General features: G+C 35.4%; 1 protein-coding gene across 2 annotated transcripts in view; it reads left to right on the plus strand.

The window, feature by feature from the left end:
- Positions 1-1,730: 1,730 nt before the first annotated feature.
- LOC145694776 (uncharacterized) overlaps positions 1,731-16,271 on the plus strand; it is an 85,294-nt gene continuing 70,753 nt past the window's right edge. For both annotated transcript variants that reach the window (XM_081771406.1, XM_081771407.1), the window contains exons 1-3: positions 1,731-1,882; positions 4,389-4,499; positions 11,284-11,481. In XM_081771406.1, the coding sequence (XP_081627532.1) occupies positions 1,871-1,882; positions 4,389-4,499; positions 11,284-11,481 (321 nt within the window). In that variant the 5' untranslated portion in view covers positions 1,731-1,870. The remainder of the gene's footprint in view (positions 1,883-4,388; positions 4,500-11,283; positions 11,482-16,271) is intronic.

Consider the following 16,271-nt stretch of genomic DNA (forward strand, 5'->3'; position numbering starts at 1 on the left):
AAATGAGTTGGAGTAAGGATGCTCTTTGCCCACATACTTCTTTGTGGTTTTCGTTTTTTAATATAACCGGCGAGTACTGTTGTTACAAAACCACTATAGCTTTAGCTACCTTACGCTTTAGTTTCGGAGCCATAAGTGCACTCTTCTCCAGTGATTTGCTTGCTACGTCAGACAAGATGCTTATCAAAATGCTACCATGTAAAAGCGCCATATACTTTTGATGCCTTAGAATATTATACGAGATTTTTGGCAGCACATCTGCTACGATAAATGCTTCCGTCTAAAACTAGCCTAACACAATGTAAACACACAGTGCCATATCTACGGGGGGGGGGATATTTGGGGCAGTTGTCCCGGAGCGAAGCTGGTTGAGAGCACGTAGGGGGCGTCATTTTGAGGCAAGATTAGGTCGTGAATTTTAGATCGTGAATCGCAGCCATACTTCAGTCCCGTCTGAGACAGGCTTAACACTGACAAGTTTGGAAGGCCGTATGGACGATGATGAAATGGTTCGTGGAATGAAGAATTGGCAGACTTAATATTCGGAAGGGCACATATTATTTTCACACGGTACTATTCTATTTTTATTATATTATAGACGTATTATTTTGTTCTTCCCGCCCTAGAAACATGTCTGGAGAAACCTGAGAATAAAATCCAAATAAGGTCAACAGAAAATTTCAACCTGAACTAAGGGCAAATTACTTCTCATACGATCGTTAAGTAAGGTTGTGAGTTTTAGAACGTGAAATGCAGACTTATTTCAGTCTCGTCTGAGACAGGCTTAAACCTTCTTCTTCTTTTTTTTAAATACCTTTTTTTTATTTGAAACAATTACTTCTTATTTTAGAGATACTAGCCTGTACTCTTTAGATTCCAGGGGAGTCGGTCGACCCGTTCGACCCCCCTGCGGACGCCCATGTTTATATACCATTATGGGGCGTTTACACTTAGTCGATTTGCGTTCGATTCAGTTGAATTGACGTCACTTTCAACTTTATCGACCGTGTAAACGGGACTTCAACTTAATCGCTTGTTGATCGAATGCGACTAATCGACTGGCAACTGAATTGAAAGGCGTTCTATTTTCTGTGGTTGAAATAATTGAACACATCTATCGATTTGATTCGGCCTAGTTGCTTCGATTTAGTGGCAAATGCAGCGAGTCGTTTTAGTCGTGCGACTAAATCGACCAAGTGTAAACGCCCCATTAGAGTATTTTGTGCTTTCATTGTTTATGTGTATACCCATCGTTGCGGATGCGCCTGCTCCCTACGGACACATCCCCGCAGGGGCTCCCTGTTGTATTTCTGCTCTCGTGTTTTTTAGTGATTACCTTGTCGAAGTTGGTTATTGCTTTTTGCACAATTGTTTTTACGGTATACGTACACTGAAGCCCTTCTAATGAGAATGGGTAACAAGGAATGAAAGTCCACGCCCCAAAAATTATTATTTAAGTTCCAGAGAGTAAATTTACCTAAAAAGGATCATCTATAAGATAAATTTATGGCGGGATCCATGTAATAAAACTGCACCGTTATAAGTACTACTATTCCGACTACTGTAAGCTAAGATGCATATTGTGAGTTGCTTTGGCGCACAGGGCTACCAATGAGGCTCTCGTTTCAATAATTATGTATAAATTTGAATAAACGACTTATGATTCAATAAAACTCTTTTTAAAACCTTACTTGAGGATTGGAAAGATAGAACAAAGGAAATACGAGAAGTATCGTGTGAAAAACTAATCGACAAATTTGATTGGTTGCGTTGGGTGTGATTATTATTTTGAAACGTGTTTGTGCTTGTCAATTTAGCCGGAAAAGAATTGATACGAATACATTTTAATTTTTATGACCTGTAAATAGATATGGAAACGAAGGTAAGAATTTGAAATATATTTATGTTTCAGATCGAAAACAATCATACTTCCCCTGTGACGTGAGGACTATAAAGAGAGCTTGATACGGTTAGGAATAGTGCGTTATAAAAATAATGATTTTACGATTAAAATAGTTAGTGCATATGAAAGATGATTGTAAATGATATTAAATTCCACTGTCGGAAAAATTTTTCGCGATGTAGCCCTAGGAAACTAGTATTTTATGTTCACAAGTGTAAACTCATTACAAGGGCTATTTTTTTCTTTCGTTTCAGTGATTTTATTTTTCGGTTCCGGTTTTGAGAACTTAACTATTAGACTGTAGCCTATATATAGGTTAGTAGCTAGTTTGGTTTCTTTCTGTACGAAAGTTAATATTTAGTTCACATAGTACTGCCAAGCGAGATTAACGAGTGAAAGCGGGATAGAGCCCCGGGCTTGTGTATAGCCCGCTCCCCCCAGTTCTTTGTCACCGGAACTGGAAGAGACTACTACTACTAATACTACTATAGGTACTACTACTAATACTTCTACTACTGCTACTACTATTACTACTACTACTACTACTTATATCGAGAACAGAACCCAGCTAACCCCAGCGGGGCTTCTAACCCGTTCCTACAACTACTACTACTACTTATACTAAAGCTTCCTTACCGCAAGATTTACATCTTAAAACTTTATAACATGCGATTCCGATTCATTATGAACTAATATGAATCGTTAGAATCACTATGATTCGTTAAAAATCACTGGGGGAGCGGGCTATACTCAATCCGAGCCCCGGAAGGCACGTTGTTTTCTGTCTTCGTTATTAATAGATTCATTGAATGAAATGACCGAAGTAAAAACTTGCCATAATTTCCACCAGCGAAGTATTTCTGCACGAAGTAGCAAACCTTTTATGTAGCCTATATAGCCTAAATACAGAGTTACAGGTGTGAAACAATGACAAGCGTTCTAAATTATGTGGTCTTTTGCGATGTGTGTGTGTTTTTTTTTTTTTTTTTGGACTATCCTTGTTTGTGTACCGTACATATACTTTGTCGCTGAAGCTCCTGCCCTGCTCGGTTAGATAAAATTATCTTTTAATGGCCAGCTGGCACAAGTTAGTTTCTAATTTCGGGTTAAGCGCCGGAGAGTAGATTCAGAAGTTTGAAAAATACGTAAAATTTACAGGACAAATGGCGAATTTCATGGTAACAAAACTGCAATATCGTATTTAGTAGTACCAGAAGCTGCGAATTGTAGGTACTATATTGAGTGGAGGCATGCTGACATCATACATTACTATGCAATGAGGAAATAAATTCCGAGTATTCAAAGATAGTAGTTGCATGTAATGGATGTGACATTTGAATTATGAGTTTTATAACAACCTATTTTTGGTGAAGACAAAGAGCTATTACGTTATGTAGATCGGTACGGATTATTGAAATTGGCAATACGTACTCGAGCAGAGGGTTCTACCAAATTTTGACACATTTCTTACATGTGCAGGTTAGGTTTGAGCTTTGTATTTCTTTTAGGGCTGTTCGTTCTCCCCTTCTGCGTTCCTGCCCTGACTCTGTTACATAGCATTCGTGCTTTTTAGTGGTGTTGCTTGTTTAATTGTTGCTAGTTGTTCACCCCGAACCTAAGCTTGTCTATTAAATATCTAGATAGTTCGCATGGATGTTTATGGAACCTGTAACTATTAAGTGTTTTGCAGTGTGTATACATTTTAGGAATTGGTGTGACAGACCGACGGAATAAAATGCTGCAAAAGTGTCATAATATGTTTAAAAAGTGCAAAAATGTTATGACATTGAGAAAAGATGCAACGGAAATACACTTTAACAGTTTATTTATTTATATATTTTTGTAAGACAAGCTAATTTGGGTATATTAATTTAAAAAAGGTGCAGCACCTAAAATTCCTAGCACTAGTGACTTAACATTTCTTCAAAAAGTGTTTTAATCTTTCTCTTTCCCTGCCTCTCTATCAGTAACCTGTAAATAGATTGCACAAGAAAAAAATGCACAGTTTATTTATTGGAATTGTTAGAAATGAAATCTTTCAGTTTAACGTCTAACAGTTATGACTGTTAGGCTAATGGGGCCGGATGATTAAGGCAAGTGAATGATGGTGGAATGAGAATGTGAGAGGGAACAGGAGTACCCTGAGACAATCCCACGGACATGTTGGTCACCACAAACTTCATTGGCCGGGATAGAGGTGTTTAAATAATTCTATAGTTGACACTTAGTATTGTAAAAATAGAAAGCCTGATCTAAACCTGTTTAAATAGAGCTCGGGCTATGTGCAATAAGATTGAAGAAAAAAATATGTACAATATAAGTTGTTGAATAAGCGTTGACTCTAAAGTCGACAAGTTATAACATGTTTCCATTACAAGATGCATTTTCTTAAGAAGTGTGTGTAATTTTAATGGAAGTTTATTAGTTAGTTCATGTACATACAATTTTAAAAAGTTTGCTTTATTTTTGTTTTTTTTTTTTTAAGGTGCCTTCGGAGAGCTATGATCCTCAGCCTTTGCGGGTTGTTGTCAGAGCTCGACCTCTCGAAGAAAATGATGGTTTAAGTATTTTCGATTATACACCTAATGAGCCACAGGTAAGAAAAATCCTTATTTAACCTCAATCCGTCCAAGATTGTTGTCAGATTTAGATTCTTCAGAAGTTACAGCAGGGTGTCTACTACACGGAAAAAGTCACGAAAGTTTCCAAAAAGACTCGAATTGGAAAATTGTTCACAAAAATCTCCAAAATGTCTCGAAATTGAGTTGCTGGTCACGGAAAAATACTACTGAATAGTGCTTAACAACTTATTTCTAAAGTTTTGTTGATTAATGTGAGTGCTCTTTTACCCAGTGCTTTGAAGGCTCTCACTTTGTTGAATTTTAGTGAATAACAAAGACGATGAAGAGTATCAAGAATGTTGAGTGAGGTATCTAGTGTTTACGAAAGACTATTAAATTAACAAATAATTGTTTCCAAACCTTTTCTTATAGAGCAGAAATTTGGGTGCGCGGTTTATGACGTCATAATTGTGGACACCCATATTCGCACACTTATATAGTATACGATTAGGTCTTTAAAACAATGGAGAACAATGTCGTGTGCATGCTTTGTGTAAATTTTATAAAAACTCAAGATGTTTTTTTTTTGATATATTAATTTTTGAATATTTGATTTTTTTTATGCTAAATTATCACTAGTAGTATACAGATATTTAGGAAATAATATTTTTACTATAATGTCACGTTTCTATAGTATTTATTCCTAGCATAAAACAAATCTTATCTATTTTCGTTTAGGCACAGGAAATATCCGAAATATGTGCACAACGAAGTTTTTTCGAAGTTCAACAATTTTATTACAGTTAGTGTTACACCTCTTATGTCTCTGTATCTTAGGTTTGGAAGAGTTGAAAACATAGTATAAAATAAACAACAAGAAAGGTTTCTAGCATGTTTTGTTCTTTCTTAATACCTTCAAAACGCCAATTCCTCACTGCTGCAAAAGTAACTATCTGTGGTGATTTTTCAAAGAGGTTGCAACACTGTTGCAAATCATCAGAGACCAAGACTATTTTGTTTCTGTATTCTGGTCATGTCCATCTTTAATATATATATTTTTTTTCATAAGAATTCAAAATGGTCGATGGGCACCCGTTGTGTGATTTGAAATAAAAATGCCCAATGTTTTGACATTCGGAATAAGAGTGGTATATGGTTCGGATCTTGAAACCTTAGGTGAACGAATAGTTTAGTATAATGCTTGCAATAATCAGTTTGATGTTTTATAGCGGTTTGTATTAGGCATTCTTATTATGTAAGATCTATTTGTCATCTCGTCGATTTGAAGGGACGCATCTCATTCTCAGTTTCGGGACATTTCTCTCTCTCTTTCTCTTTGTATATATATATATATATATATATACAAACTTTCGAACTGAGAGTGGTTTTCGTCTCAGAGGGTGATGATCGGCAAAGTGCACAGAAATTTTGCGGCATTTCTGACGTCATGGTCTCTAGAATAGGCACATTTATCAAGAAATTTGCGTATTGTAGAGACACATGTGCGAAATTCGGGAAAATTTCATTTTTTCGATCACCACCCTTTGATACATATCCCTGATTAGATACATCTGCTTCCTTGTTTTCATTGTTTCATTTCTCTAGTATATGTCACTGGAATTTTCACTTAACTTATTAAACGGGTAATACGTTCTCTTTTGCAACCTCTCATGTTCTGTTTGCATTATTAACAAATATTAAAATATACTCCTAGGAGTGGATTCGAATTGACGTCCTTTGGATTTATGGTCTAACGTCTTAACCACTACCAAGATCGCTGTTTGGTATGTGCTTAGTTGTTGGAATATTTGTTCGCATTTGTATTTTATGTTCTCACTTCGACAATTTTTACTCTTTTTTTCTTCGTTTACCTGTTGTTTCTGGATTTCTCTTTCGGTGTCGTCCTTTATTTACACCATGCACTATTCGTGTTCACAGTTTGTTCCCCTCTTCAATGTCTTATTCAGATTAGACTTTTCTCCTTACCCTTCACTACACTTTTGATTGATTTAATTCTCATATTCTCCACGGTTAGAGCGCAGGAATGCCAGACTCAAAAAAGAGATGTACAGAGCGCGAGAAATAGGATGAGCTATGAGAAGCGGGAGGTAGGAAGAACGTTAATCGCTGCGAGGGTGATAGTGGAGAGAGAGGGAAGATATTTTGGTAGTGTTTCTAATCCATGCCGATACAAACCTACAACAATAGATAATAACTACTTAACGTAACTTACATATATTATGATAGGCTTACCTGTAGCTTCAGGTATTTATAAAGGCTCAATACCGTCCATAAAATCCATCTTATCGTCTTCCGTCTCGTCGTCACTTTCTTCTGAGGAGTTACTATTATTACTTTCACTGTCCTTGGCCAAGTTTATTGTAATGTTTTCAGTAAGAACGTCTAATAGCTTCCATTTGCAAATATGCTTGTTCACATCTTCGTACTTTATCATACCTAGCCTTCGACTCTTCCGCTGTTATCATTGTAAATTTCTCTTCGGCGAGTTTCATCGCATCGTTAATGGAAAAAGTTTTATTTCTTGCTGGTACATATTCTTTGACTGCAGCCAAATCAACTCTATCGAGTGTAGATCAGGATGATAAGGGAACAAACGAAGAACTGTATGTTCATATTCAGCAAGGAGAGAATCTACTTTAAATGTCCGAAAACGAGCTTTATTGGCTTTGATTAAATTATAAAGTTCTGGTTTGTACATATTTTGTTTGAAACAGAGTGGAAAAAATCATGATTTTTTAAAAAAAAAAAATCATTTTTGTTGATTTTTTTTATTTAAATCGATTTTTTTGATTTAAATCAAATCTTTCTCCTCGTATAATGCAAGTCGCGAACTGAAGAAAAAGCATTAGGAATTAGTATTAAATGCTAATTATGCCATTTAAGTGAAAGTATTGGGGTTGAATTTTGAATTATCCCCAATCGTTAACCTATATCAATCCCAAACAGTTTCTTAACCCTTTTAAATTATGGCTCTTTTTAAAGGTAAATTATAGACTTTCAGTCAAGCAGCTACAGCATCATCCCTATTTATCCTAGAATAATGGTAAATACATCACTCTCTTTAGAATAGAACAGCTTTTGAAACGGTAACATTCACATTTCCCTATCATGTCCCTGAAGCGGGAAATTTTGAGAGTAATCGGCTTCTCCTCCTCCTTCTTCTTCTTTTTAAACTTTTTTTTAAACATTTTGATCCCCTCTGGATTTCTGGATTCCCCTGTGTTAATGCACAGATCTCAAAATCAACTGGGAAATACTAAGGGGTGTACTAAATTTCAAGCTTCTATCTTGAGTAGTAAGGGAACAATGAGCTAAGAACATTCCCACGATGACCCGGATGTAATATAAAAATTTCCTCACATATCCCTATTTATCCTAGGATCATGATTTGTACGTTATTCTCTTCAGAATAAAACAAATTTTCAAACGGGTCCCTTTAAATGTCTCCATCATGTATCTGGGGCGGGTAAATCACGAAAAAAAGGATTTTTCTGTTAAAAATATCTTTTTTTTAAAATTACCTCTGTGGACCCCTCCCCCTGTTTTAAGGCAGAGATCTGAAACCAATCTGAAAAATACTGAGGGGTGCACTGAGTAAATGTGCAAAATTTCAATCTTGTAGGTGCAAAAGTAAGCCCGCGAAAAATAATATTCCCCAAGTACCCCAGATTCCCGTATAAAACAGGATCTCAGATAACAGTTTCCTGAGACATTCCTATTTGTCCTAGGAGCATAGTACGTACATCATTTTCTTCAGAATAGCCTTTGAAACGGTAACATTAATGTGTCTCCATCTGAGGCGGGAAAACCACGAAAAAAACTATGTTTTTGTTAGAAATATTCTTTTTTAAAACATTTTTGTCCCTCTGGACCTCGCTGTTTCCACATAGAGATCTGAAAACATCTGAAAATTATGCACTGAACGAGTGTGCAAAATTTCAGTCTTCTGAATGCAAAATATAACCCGCCAAATAATAATAATAATACGCATAACAAAAAATATCGTCTCCTTAAATTTATGACGTCATCACACACTATGCCTCAACGCAGAAAGGAGTGAAAGCATATGTAACGTGTTCTAGAATGCCTCCAGTCTTGAAGAAAACGAAGTAAAAAGCCTTATTGGTACTTTTTTAATCGAATAATGAAGATTCTACCCTATCACCTAAAAATATAATTTAAATATAATAATTTAATTATATAATTTAAAAGGTTAAGCATTAAGGAAAAAGTACAGCAACGTTTATCAAAATGACACTTTTTTTTCACAAAAGGTACTTATATTTGGCAAGGGCCTATTTTTAAAAATTTAAAACAAAAAACAAAAATGGAGAGGGGATAGGACCCCTCTAAATACACCCTATTATCTAGGAACAAACAGACACGCACAAAAAAGAATTTTCGTCTTAAATGTCGATAGTGATTTCCCCGTTGGAATAGTTAACGACCTTAAAACCCAAACCCAAAGTTACGAAAAGAATAAAGCAGGATTGCTCCGTTACCTGTTCAAAACGGGATTTTCCCTAATCATCCTCTGCATGACATTTGTTTTCATACTATACTGTACATTTGAGTCTCATTGTATTATGATTATTAATTTCCATAATCGAAATAACAAAACAGAAACGGGATTTTACTTATTTTCACTTTAAATTAATTTATTTCGGAATTCGATTTAAATCAACGATTTTTATTTAAAAAATCAAGTGATTTAAATCGTGATTTAAATCAATCCACCCTGGTTTGAAAGGAATATTGTGCCTTACAAGCCAATCGATCATTACAGCTTTACATGATGATGATGTCAGTGAAGGATCTAAACAGACATTGTGATATGGTGCATAAACTGAATTACTTGGCAAGTTAGGAATTAGCCGCGACTTCAACCACTTTTCATAGTTTTCATAATTCATGTCGTCGTGATAATCGTCAGATTTTATTCCAGATTTGAACATGACTAACGCGTCTGGAATGAAACTGTTTTCTCCGTCAGCATGCATGATTATTACGCGTTGTCCTTGAGAAATTGGTGTGAATATACTTGTATTCTTCTTATCGCTCCACCTGTATTGTTTTGTGTGTGATGAATGCAAGTACGTCTCATCCATGTAAATTATGGGGCGGTTCTGCCTTCTGTAATGATCTATAACTCGCAAATAAGCCAATCTCTTTGACCGAAATTCATCTTTTTCTATATGTAGTCGTCTATTGTTTTCAGCCTTAATCCATCTAAATCCTAAGGAACGGATTATTTTCCGTAAAGACCAAGTGCTTTCATTAAAATTAATCTTTTCTCGAAGTACTCGCAACAGTGATTTTACAGAAGGTCGTTGACCTTGAACAATATAAAATTAATTAATTGTTCGACGAATAACGCATTTGTGAAAATCATCCACTGAGATTTTTGTTTTATGTTGTGCTCGTTTCTTATTCGGAGTAGAAAATTCGTTCCCATGATTTTGTGTTTTTCCTGCTCACTCAAAACAGTTTTAGTGTACTTACAGAAACACTGGTTTCTTCAGATACTCGATTTTACACTTGTTTTACATTAATTGGATTTCCACTGTCAGCCTCTCTCTTTATAAAATCATAAACATTAACCAAAATCTCTCTGCTTTGGCTGTGAATCACTTTCGATCTTCCAAGTTTTCCGCTCTTCTTACTCTCCATTATGATAAAAAAAAAAAAAAAGGAACAAACCAGCACACAACGCAGACTAAAACAGCATAGAACTTTACACAAAGAACCACACTTCACTGAACACAAGAACACAGGTCCAGTTCGGCTCCTTCATGTGTCTTTCAAGACGCCCCCATCTGTGTCATAAATAAACCACCCCGAGAGGGAGGGTACCAATAGGACCACTTTGTTTTACCAGCGAAAATGACAAACTTTCCTGTATGAGAGGGGAAGGAGTTGACAGGTCTGTAGCCACGATTTCCCTAAGTCTAGGACATGAGTCGTGGTCCCCAGAATGAATGGATTACAAATATAGGTGGTGTTATGTGATGTAATTTTTACTTACTTTAGCTTACTTTACAATCATCATTTATTAAAAAAATGAATAAACGAGTAAGGAAACCTTTAACGCACCGAGTGCACTTTTACATCTTATTAAATAAATAGGCTACTTTATTGTTCAGATTTTTTTCTAAATGAAGATGAGAAATGAAGGCTGCAGATTGATTCAAAGTGTCTTTGTCATCCCTTCCCAGAAATGCTTCAAATTGCCAAATTCTAGTTCATCGTTGTGGCAATTAGCAACACTATTAGGTTTGCCTGTTCCTTTCAAGTGTGTTAGTTGCGGATTTCAAGGTCATAGCTCATGCTGTCCCTCGCGCCCTGTACATTTACTTATCTGACAGAGTACATGTGAGTACTTTTGTTAAACTATTGTTGAAAGTTTGAATAAGGTTATTCCCAACAGTGACAAGATCGATGGAGGAGTGTATTCAAGGATAATTTGCAGGCAGTAAGGTTTTGTAAAGTTTGACTGTGTCTCGTATGACATGATGTGACAAGTTTTTGAAGTCACTCACTGCTGAACATGTTTTAACTATTAACCGATTATGTACAATGGCAAATAGGTTCTCAGCAAAATGTAATGCCACTAGGACTACATCGAACTACTAGGAATGAGAACTAAACATTTAATAAGAACTATTCTATTAGTTTAGAGATAAGCTTTTTTAAATATAAAATTTTTATCTTAACAAACGTATGAAGAATAAGTAGAAGATTATTTAGTGTAAATATTTTTTGTCGTACTCTGAAAATATCTGCATTACTTCGTTTTAGGTTATCGTCGCATTAACCAGAGCATTCAAATTCGACCACATATTTAATGAATTGACAACGCAGGATGCTGTTTATGAAGAGACTGTAAGACCTTTACTGTCGAAAGTCATCAATGGTTATAACGCCGTGGTTATGGCTTACGGCCCTACAGGCACAGGAAAATCGTACACTATGGGAACTGGCATAGAAGGGTTCAAGGTAAGATATTGTTAAAAGTGTAAGGGTATGTTGATTTTCTTTCGTGATCAAAAGATAAAGTAGGACTAACATATAAATAAGGATTTACAATAATCATCGTGAAGTGCGAATATTTAGTAAATAACAAATGCTTCTACATGTTACTGTGGGCAATATTTTGCGTTCTTTATCTTGCATCTTACGTATAGAATTAGTCTGAACTAGGGATGGCCAAAAATATCCGGATATCCCGGATCCAATGAGATCTGGATCTGAAATCCGAATCTCAGATCTTGATTCGTATCCAAACCTACATCTGAAATTGTGGTGATAACAAGTTTGAATATCTAAAATTCATCAAAACTATTTTCGGATTATGTAATATAGTAGGATGCTGTGCTTCTAAATGCTTCCGTAACACATCTGTGCTACCTTTGTTCTTTATTTTATTTTAGCCTTCAATATTTACATGTTGCACATTCTATGGAAGTTTCTTTAGTAAAATGCTTCCAGGTTTGACTTCTTCCCATTTCAGGGTAGTGAACTTTATCGTCTGAAAGAACTGATGTAAATGGTAACAAATTCTTCTATTCAGCTCCTCTTCAAATCTCAATATGTCAATAAAGAAGTTTGAAAATTATTATTTTATTCTTAGAAATAAACTTCACTATTTTCTCATATAAATGAAAATCTTTTAGATAAGGCCGTTCCAATCGCAGGAATATAAGACAAAACAAACTCTTTATTTTTTGTAGTTTCTGACTTACTAGAGTCCAACCATCAACAAATTTAATAATGGATATCTTTCACTTCGAAGGTACAACAAAAAGTATAGGAGCATGTACCATCACCATCTCAGATATTGTTGAAAATTTTTTTTATAGCAACTAGACATGTTTTTAAAAGACCCATATTTTTTTGTTTTGTCGAAAAAAATTTTCCCGCCAAGTAATGGGCCATCAAAGACGGGGAGTACAATTTATGAATTGTAGAAGACATGGAAAATGATCAACTTCGGAGGAGACAGGTAGAGTTATAATTCTTGTTGTAGGCTAGTATGTACATAAGGATATAAATAAATTATATTTTATTATAGTTTGGTTTGCGCATGCGTATCTTTTTGTACATAAATTAACAAATGAACGTGAGTTTATCTGAAAAGTCGAAGTTTGCGAATTTTTTTCGAGCACTTCCGGTTCGAATTTTAAAATTCTGTTTTCACGGTTAGTATGACCTAGTTACCCGCTTTCCGAAGAAAAAAAAAAGTGTATCGCTTCTGTGTGCAACCGTTTCGTCGCAAAAAATTAGAGAAATTGTAAAATTTTCAAAAATCGACATTTTGGGGCGTCATTTTCTCGAAAACACCATAATTTAATGTAATTCAATGTAATTGTAATTCATGACTACATCAAGAAAATCCAAAGAGAAATAATCGCTAACGAAAGGCATCGTATAAAATTTCAAGATACAAATTATATTTTAGTTCATGTGGACTTCGCTGAAATTCAGTTATATCACCGGGAAAACGAGCAAATTTCCATCTTTACGGCAGTGGTATATTATTATGAAACAACTGACGTTTTGTTGCAATAAACGTCGACAAAACACATGATTCGACTCATGTACTCATAGCCATAGGCAAGATTGTAAAAATACTCGAAGAAAAGCGAAAATATTAGTTATAGAAAAAGGTTCGAATATGTTAAAATAAGTGTCTACAATTTCCCAAACCGTGTTCGTGATTTCTGATGGTGCTGTATCCCACTTTAAAAATCGTTTTCAGATGTTCGAGATACAGACAGGTCCGATAAAGCTGTCCTTTTTCAGTGAAACCGCCCATACAAGAGTCTCTGCGACGGTATTCGAGGGGTTGTAAAGAATGTGGCAACGCGGCATAATCTTAGGTAAAAACAGATACACATTATTAAAACTGCAGAAGAATTCGTGAGTATAGTGTAAGTACAAACTCTGGGTATTACTCCCGTTTTGTTGCCTGGAACTAAATTCGACAATTTCCGAAAAAAAAAAAAATGCATGAATGAGAAAGTGTGCGAGCGGTAAGTGGTATTCAACGAAGTCACCTTTGGCTTTCGGAAAATGGCGAAGTTTTTGTGGCAGTAATGGCTCGCCATGAGCTAACTTCATGCTTCCCCCAAAATTGAGCTTCTGCAATTCAAAGAGTAGATTTAATAAGTCTATTAAAAGGAACTTTTGTTATATGCATATTTGATAACCAGTGGTGGGTAGCAGAAATATCATGAATAAATCGTGAATTACGTGAAGTTGAAGTGCTGTTTATGCTTCCACATGGACCTTCAGCAGAGTACAGGTTTCCAGAAGAGCATAAGAGAAGTGAAAATAAGTGTTTTGTGACTATCGGCAATGTGCTACGAGTTGTGAGTGCACCAATACCTATTGGAGCATCTGCACGGTTACATGCTTTTAGCGAAGAAGACACCAAGCAAGTAAATGATTGGTTCATGTAAAATGAAAAAAAAAAAAGTCAAATTTTGTTTCCGAAGACTATTTTAAGTAAGTGAACTTAAAATTTGTGTTTTGTAATCGTAATTTCCACCTCAGATTACATCGGTCCAATTAATGTAAAACAAGTGCAAAAGCGAGTATCTGAAGCACCGGTGTTTCTGTAAGTACACTAAAACTGTTTTGAGTGAGCGAGAATGGGAACCTAGAGTGAATTACGTACCTGGAGAATGCAACGTCAAATACGCTCCTTTGGTAGATCCTAATAAGATATTACTACCACCACTTCATATCAAGTTAGGACTTATGAAAAACTTTGTCAAAGCCATGGACACATCTGGTGAAGGTTTCAAGTATTTGCGAGATAAGTTCCCTAACCTGAGTGATGCTAAGATTTCAGCGGGAGTGTTTATTGGTCCCCAAATTAGGAAATTAATGCTTGATGATAGCTTTGACAGCAAGTTAAACAGTGCTGAGCTAGCTGCCTGGACAGCATTTAAGTGTGTTGTGCGCAACTTTCTGGGCAATAACAAAGCTGAGAGTTACACAGAAATCGTACAGGACATGATACAGAAATACAAAGAGTTGGGTTGTAGGATGTCTTTAAAAATCCACTTTTTGCACTCCCACCTCAGTTTCTTTCCTGCTAACCTAGGTGCTCTCAGCGACGTACAGGGGGAAAGATTCCACCAAGATATAATGGCAATGGAGAAAAGGTACCAGGGACGATGGGATCCTTCAATGATGGGGGACTATTGTTGGGGTCTTGTTAGAGAATGCAACATTTCTTACAAAAGAAGGAAGTAGTGTACGTTTTTGTAACCCAATGGAAGTTTTATATATTGTGATAGTTTTGATTGTCTTTTCATGACCTTTTGGTACATTTGTATTATTGTTTATTGTAAATTGTCACACTTGTAAATTATATTGTATTATATTTTATATATGTGTTTGTGGTAATAAAGCAAAACGTTTTACCTCAACTTAAGAGATCTGAAAGCATTACTATAAGCTGCAATAAACAGTACACACAGTATACATACAAACATATTTATTTCTCTAGAAAGAATAAAGCGATTATTACGAAACTTGGAGGGTTTGTTAAATATGAATCAAAGTATACTTAGGTATAATTTCTATGTTAGTATATGCAAGGGGACAAGATCTTGGGGTGTAAAATAAACGAAAAGGGAAATTTTTTAGGGATTTTCCCGAAAATCCCTCTGTTAGGGAAAATCGTACGTGATGGAGAAAAACCGAGTGCATATTCGAATTCAGCGCAAAAAGTTCCTTTAAGAACAGGTATTTCCTTTTATGTAACAAAACCTTTGTTAACTAGTGTTATTTGTATAAAATGGTATTGAAGGTTGCATCCGGAAGATTATTGCTACATCATTACACAGCTACAGTATAACAAATGTGGAAGTATGCTCTGTCGGGTAGCTATGTTGAAAAACATAAGTTTAACTATGTGCTAGAAACTAGAGTAAGCTCTAAGAAATGAAACACGAATAACTAAAAATGATATGATCTATAGAAGAAAAAACTGTCGATAACTCAGAAGTTAAAATAAAGTTATATTTAACTTTATTTTAACTTCTGAGTTATCGACATTTTTAAATCGGCCATTAATATTTGAGCCTTCCTAGAATTAAAATCCTTAGTAAACATTTTTATTATTTCTTGGGGCCCTAGTGGCATTTCACTGATATGGGGCTTGACATCATTTCATAACGGTTTTCGCAAACTTTGCGCTTCATTCCGATCAAATTCATAACGGTTGCGCAAATGAATAATCCAATAAGTAGTTATAACTGCAGTGCCGACTGTCGCAAACAACAATGACAATGTTGCGTTTCTTTGACACAAACTGTTACAGAATGAAGCCACAGATTACATTACTTTTTTGTTAAAGAAATGTATTTTGTTCAGATGATGGGGCAACAGCAGCACCTTAAATTATTTTCAGTTCTTTTGAAAAGTATATTGTGGGCTCATTCCATGCTTTACGAATTAATACGGGGAAACTATATTCGACACAACTTACAGCCTTTTGAAAGGTATATTATTTCTGAAGGTTCTAATAGTAGATATTTTACTGAAATGGTACCAGATTACATTTTCATTTTTTAAAAATTTTATTTATTTATTTTTTACGGTGAACCTATTTGATTCTTCACTCATGTTCAAATAGTATCATACGAAATAAGAAAGTTTTATTTTGAAGTGGGCACCCTCAAACGTCGAGAGGACAATTACCCCTCTTCCCTTTATATGTTATTTCCCTGGTCCCAGCGCCTTAGATAATTCCGCTTCTAAGGGGTGAAAGG

The sequence above is a fragment of the Thermobia domestica genome, chromosome 9 (genome assembly GCF_964235325.1).
Source record: "Thermobia domestica chromosome 9, izTheDome1.hap1.1, whole genome shotgun sequence".
In the NCBI taxonomy this organism is placed as follows: Eukaryota; Metazoa; Arthropoda; class Insecta; order Zygentoma; family Lepismatidae; genus Thermobia; species Thermobia domestica.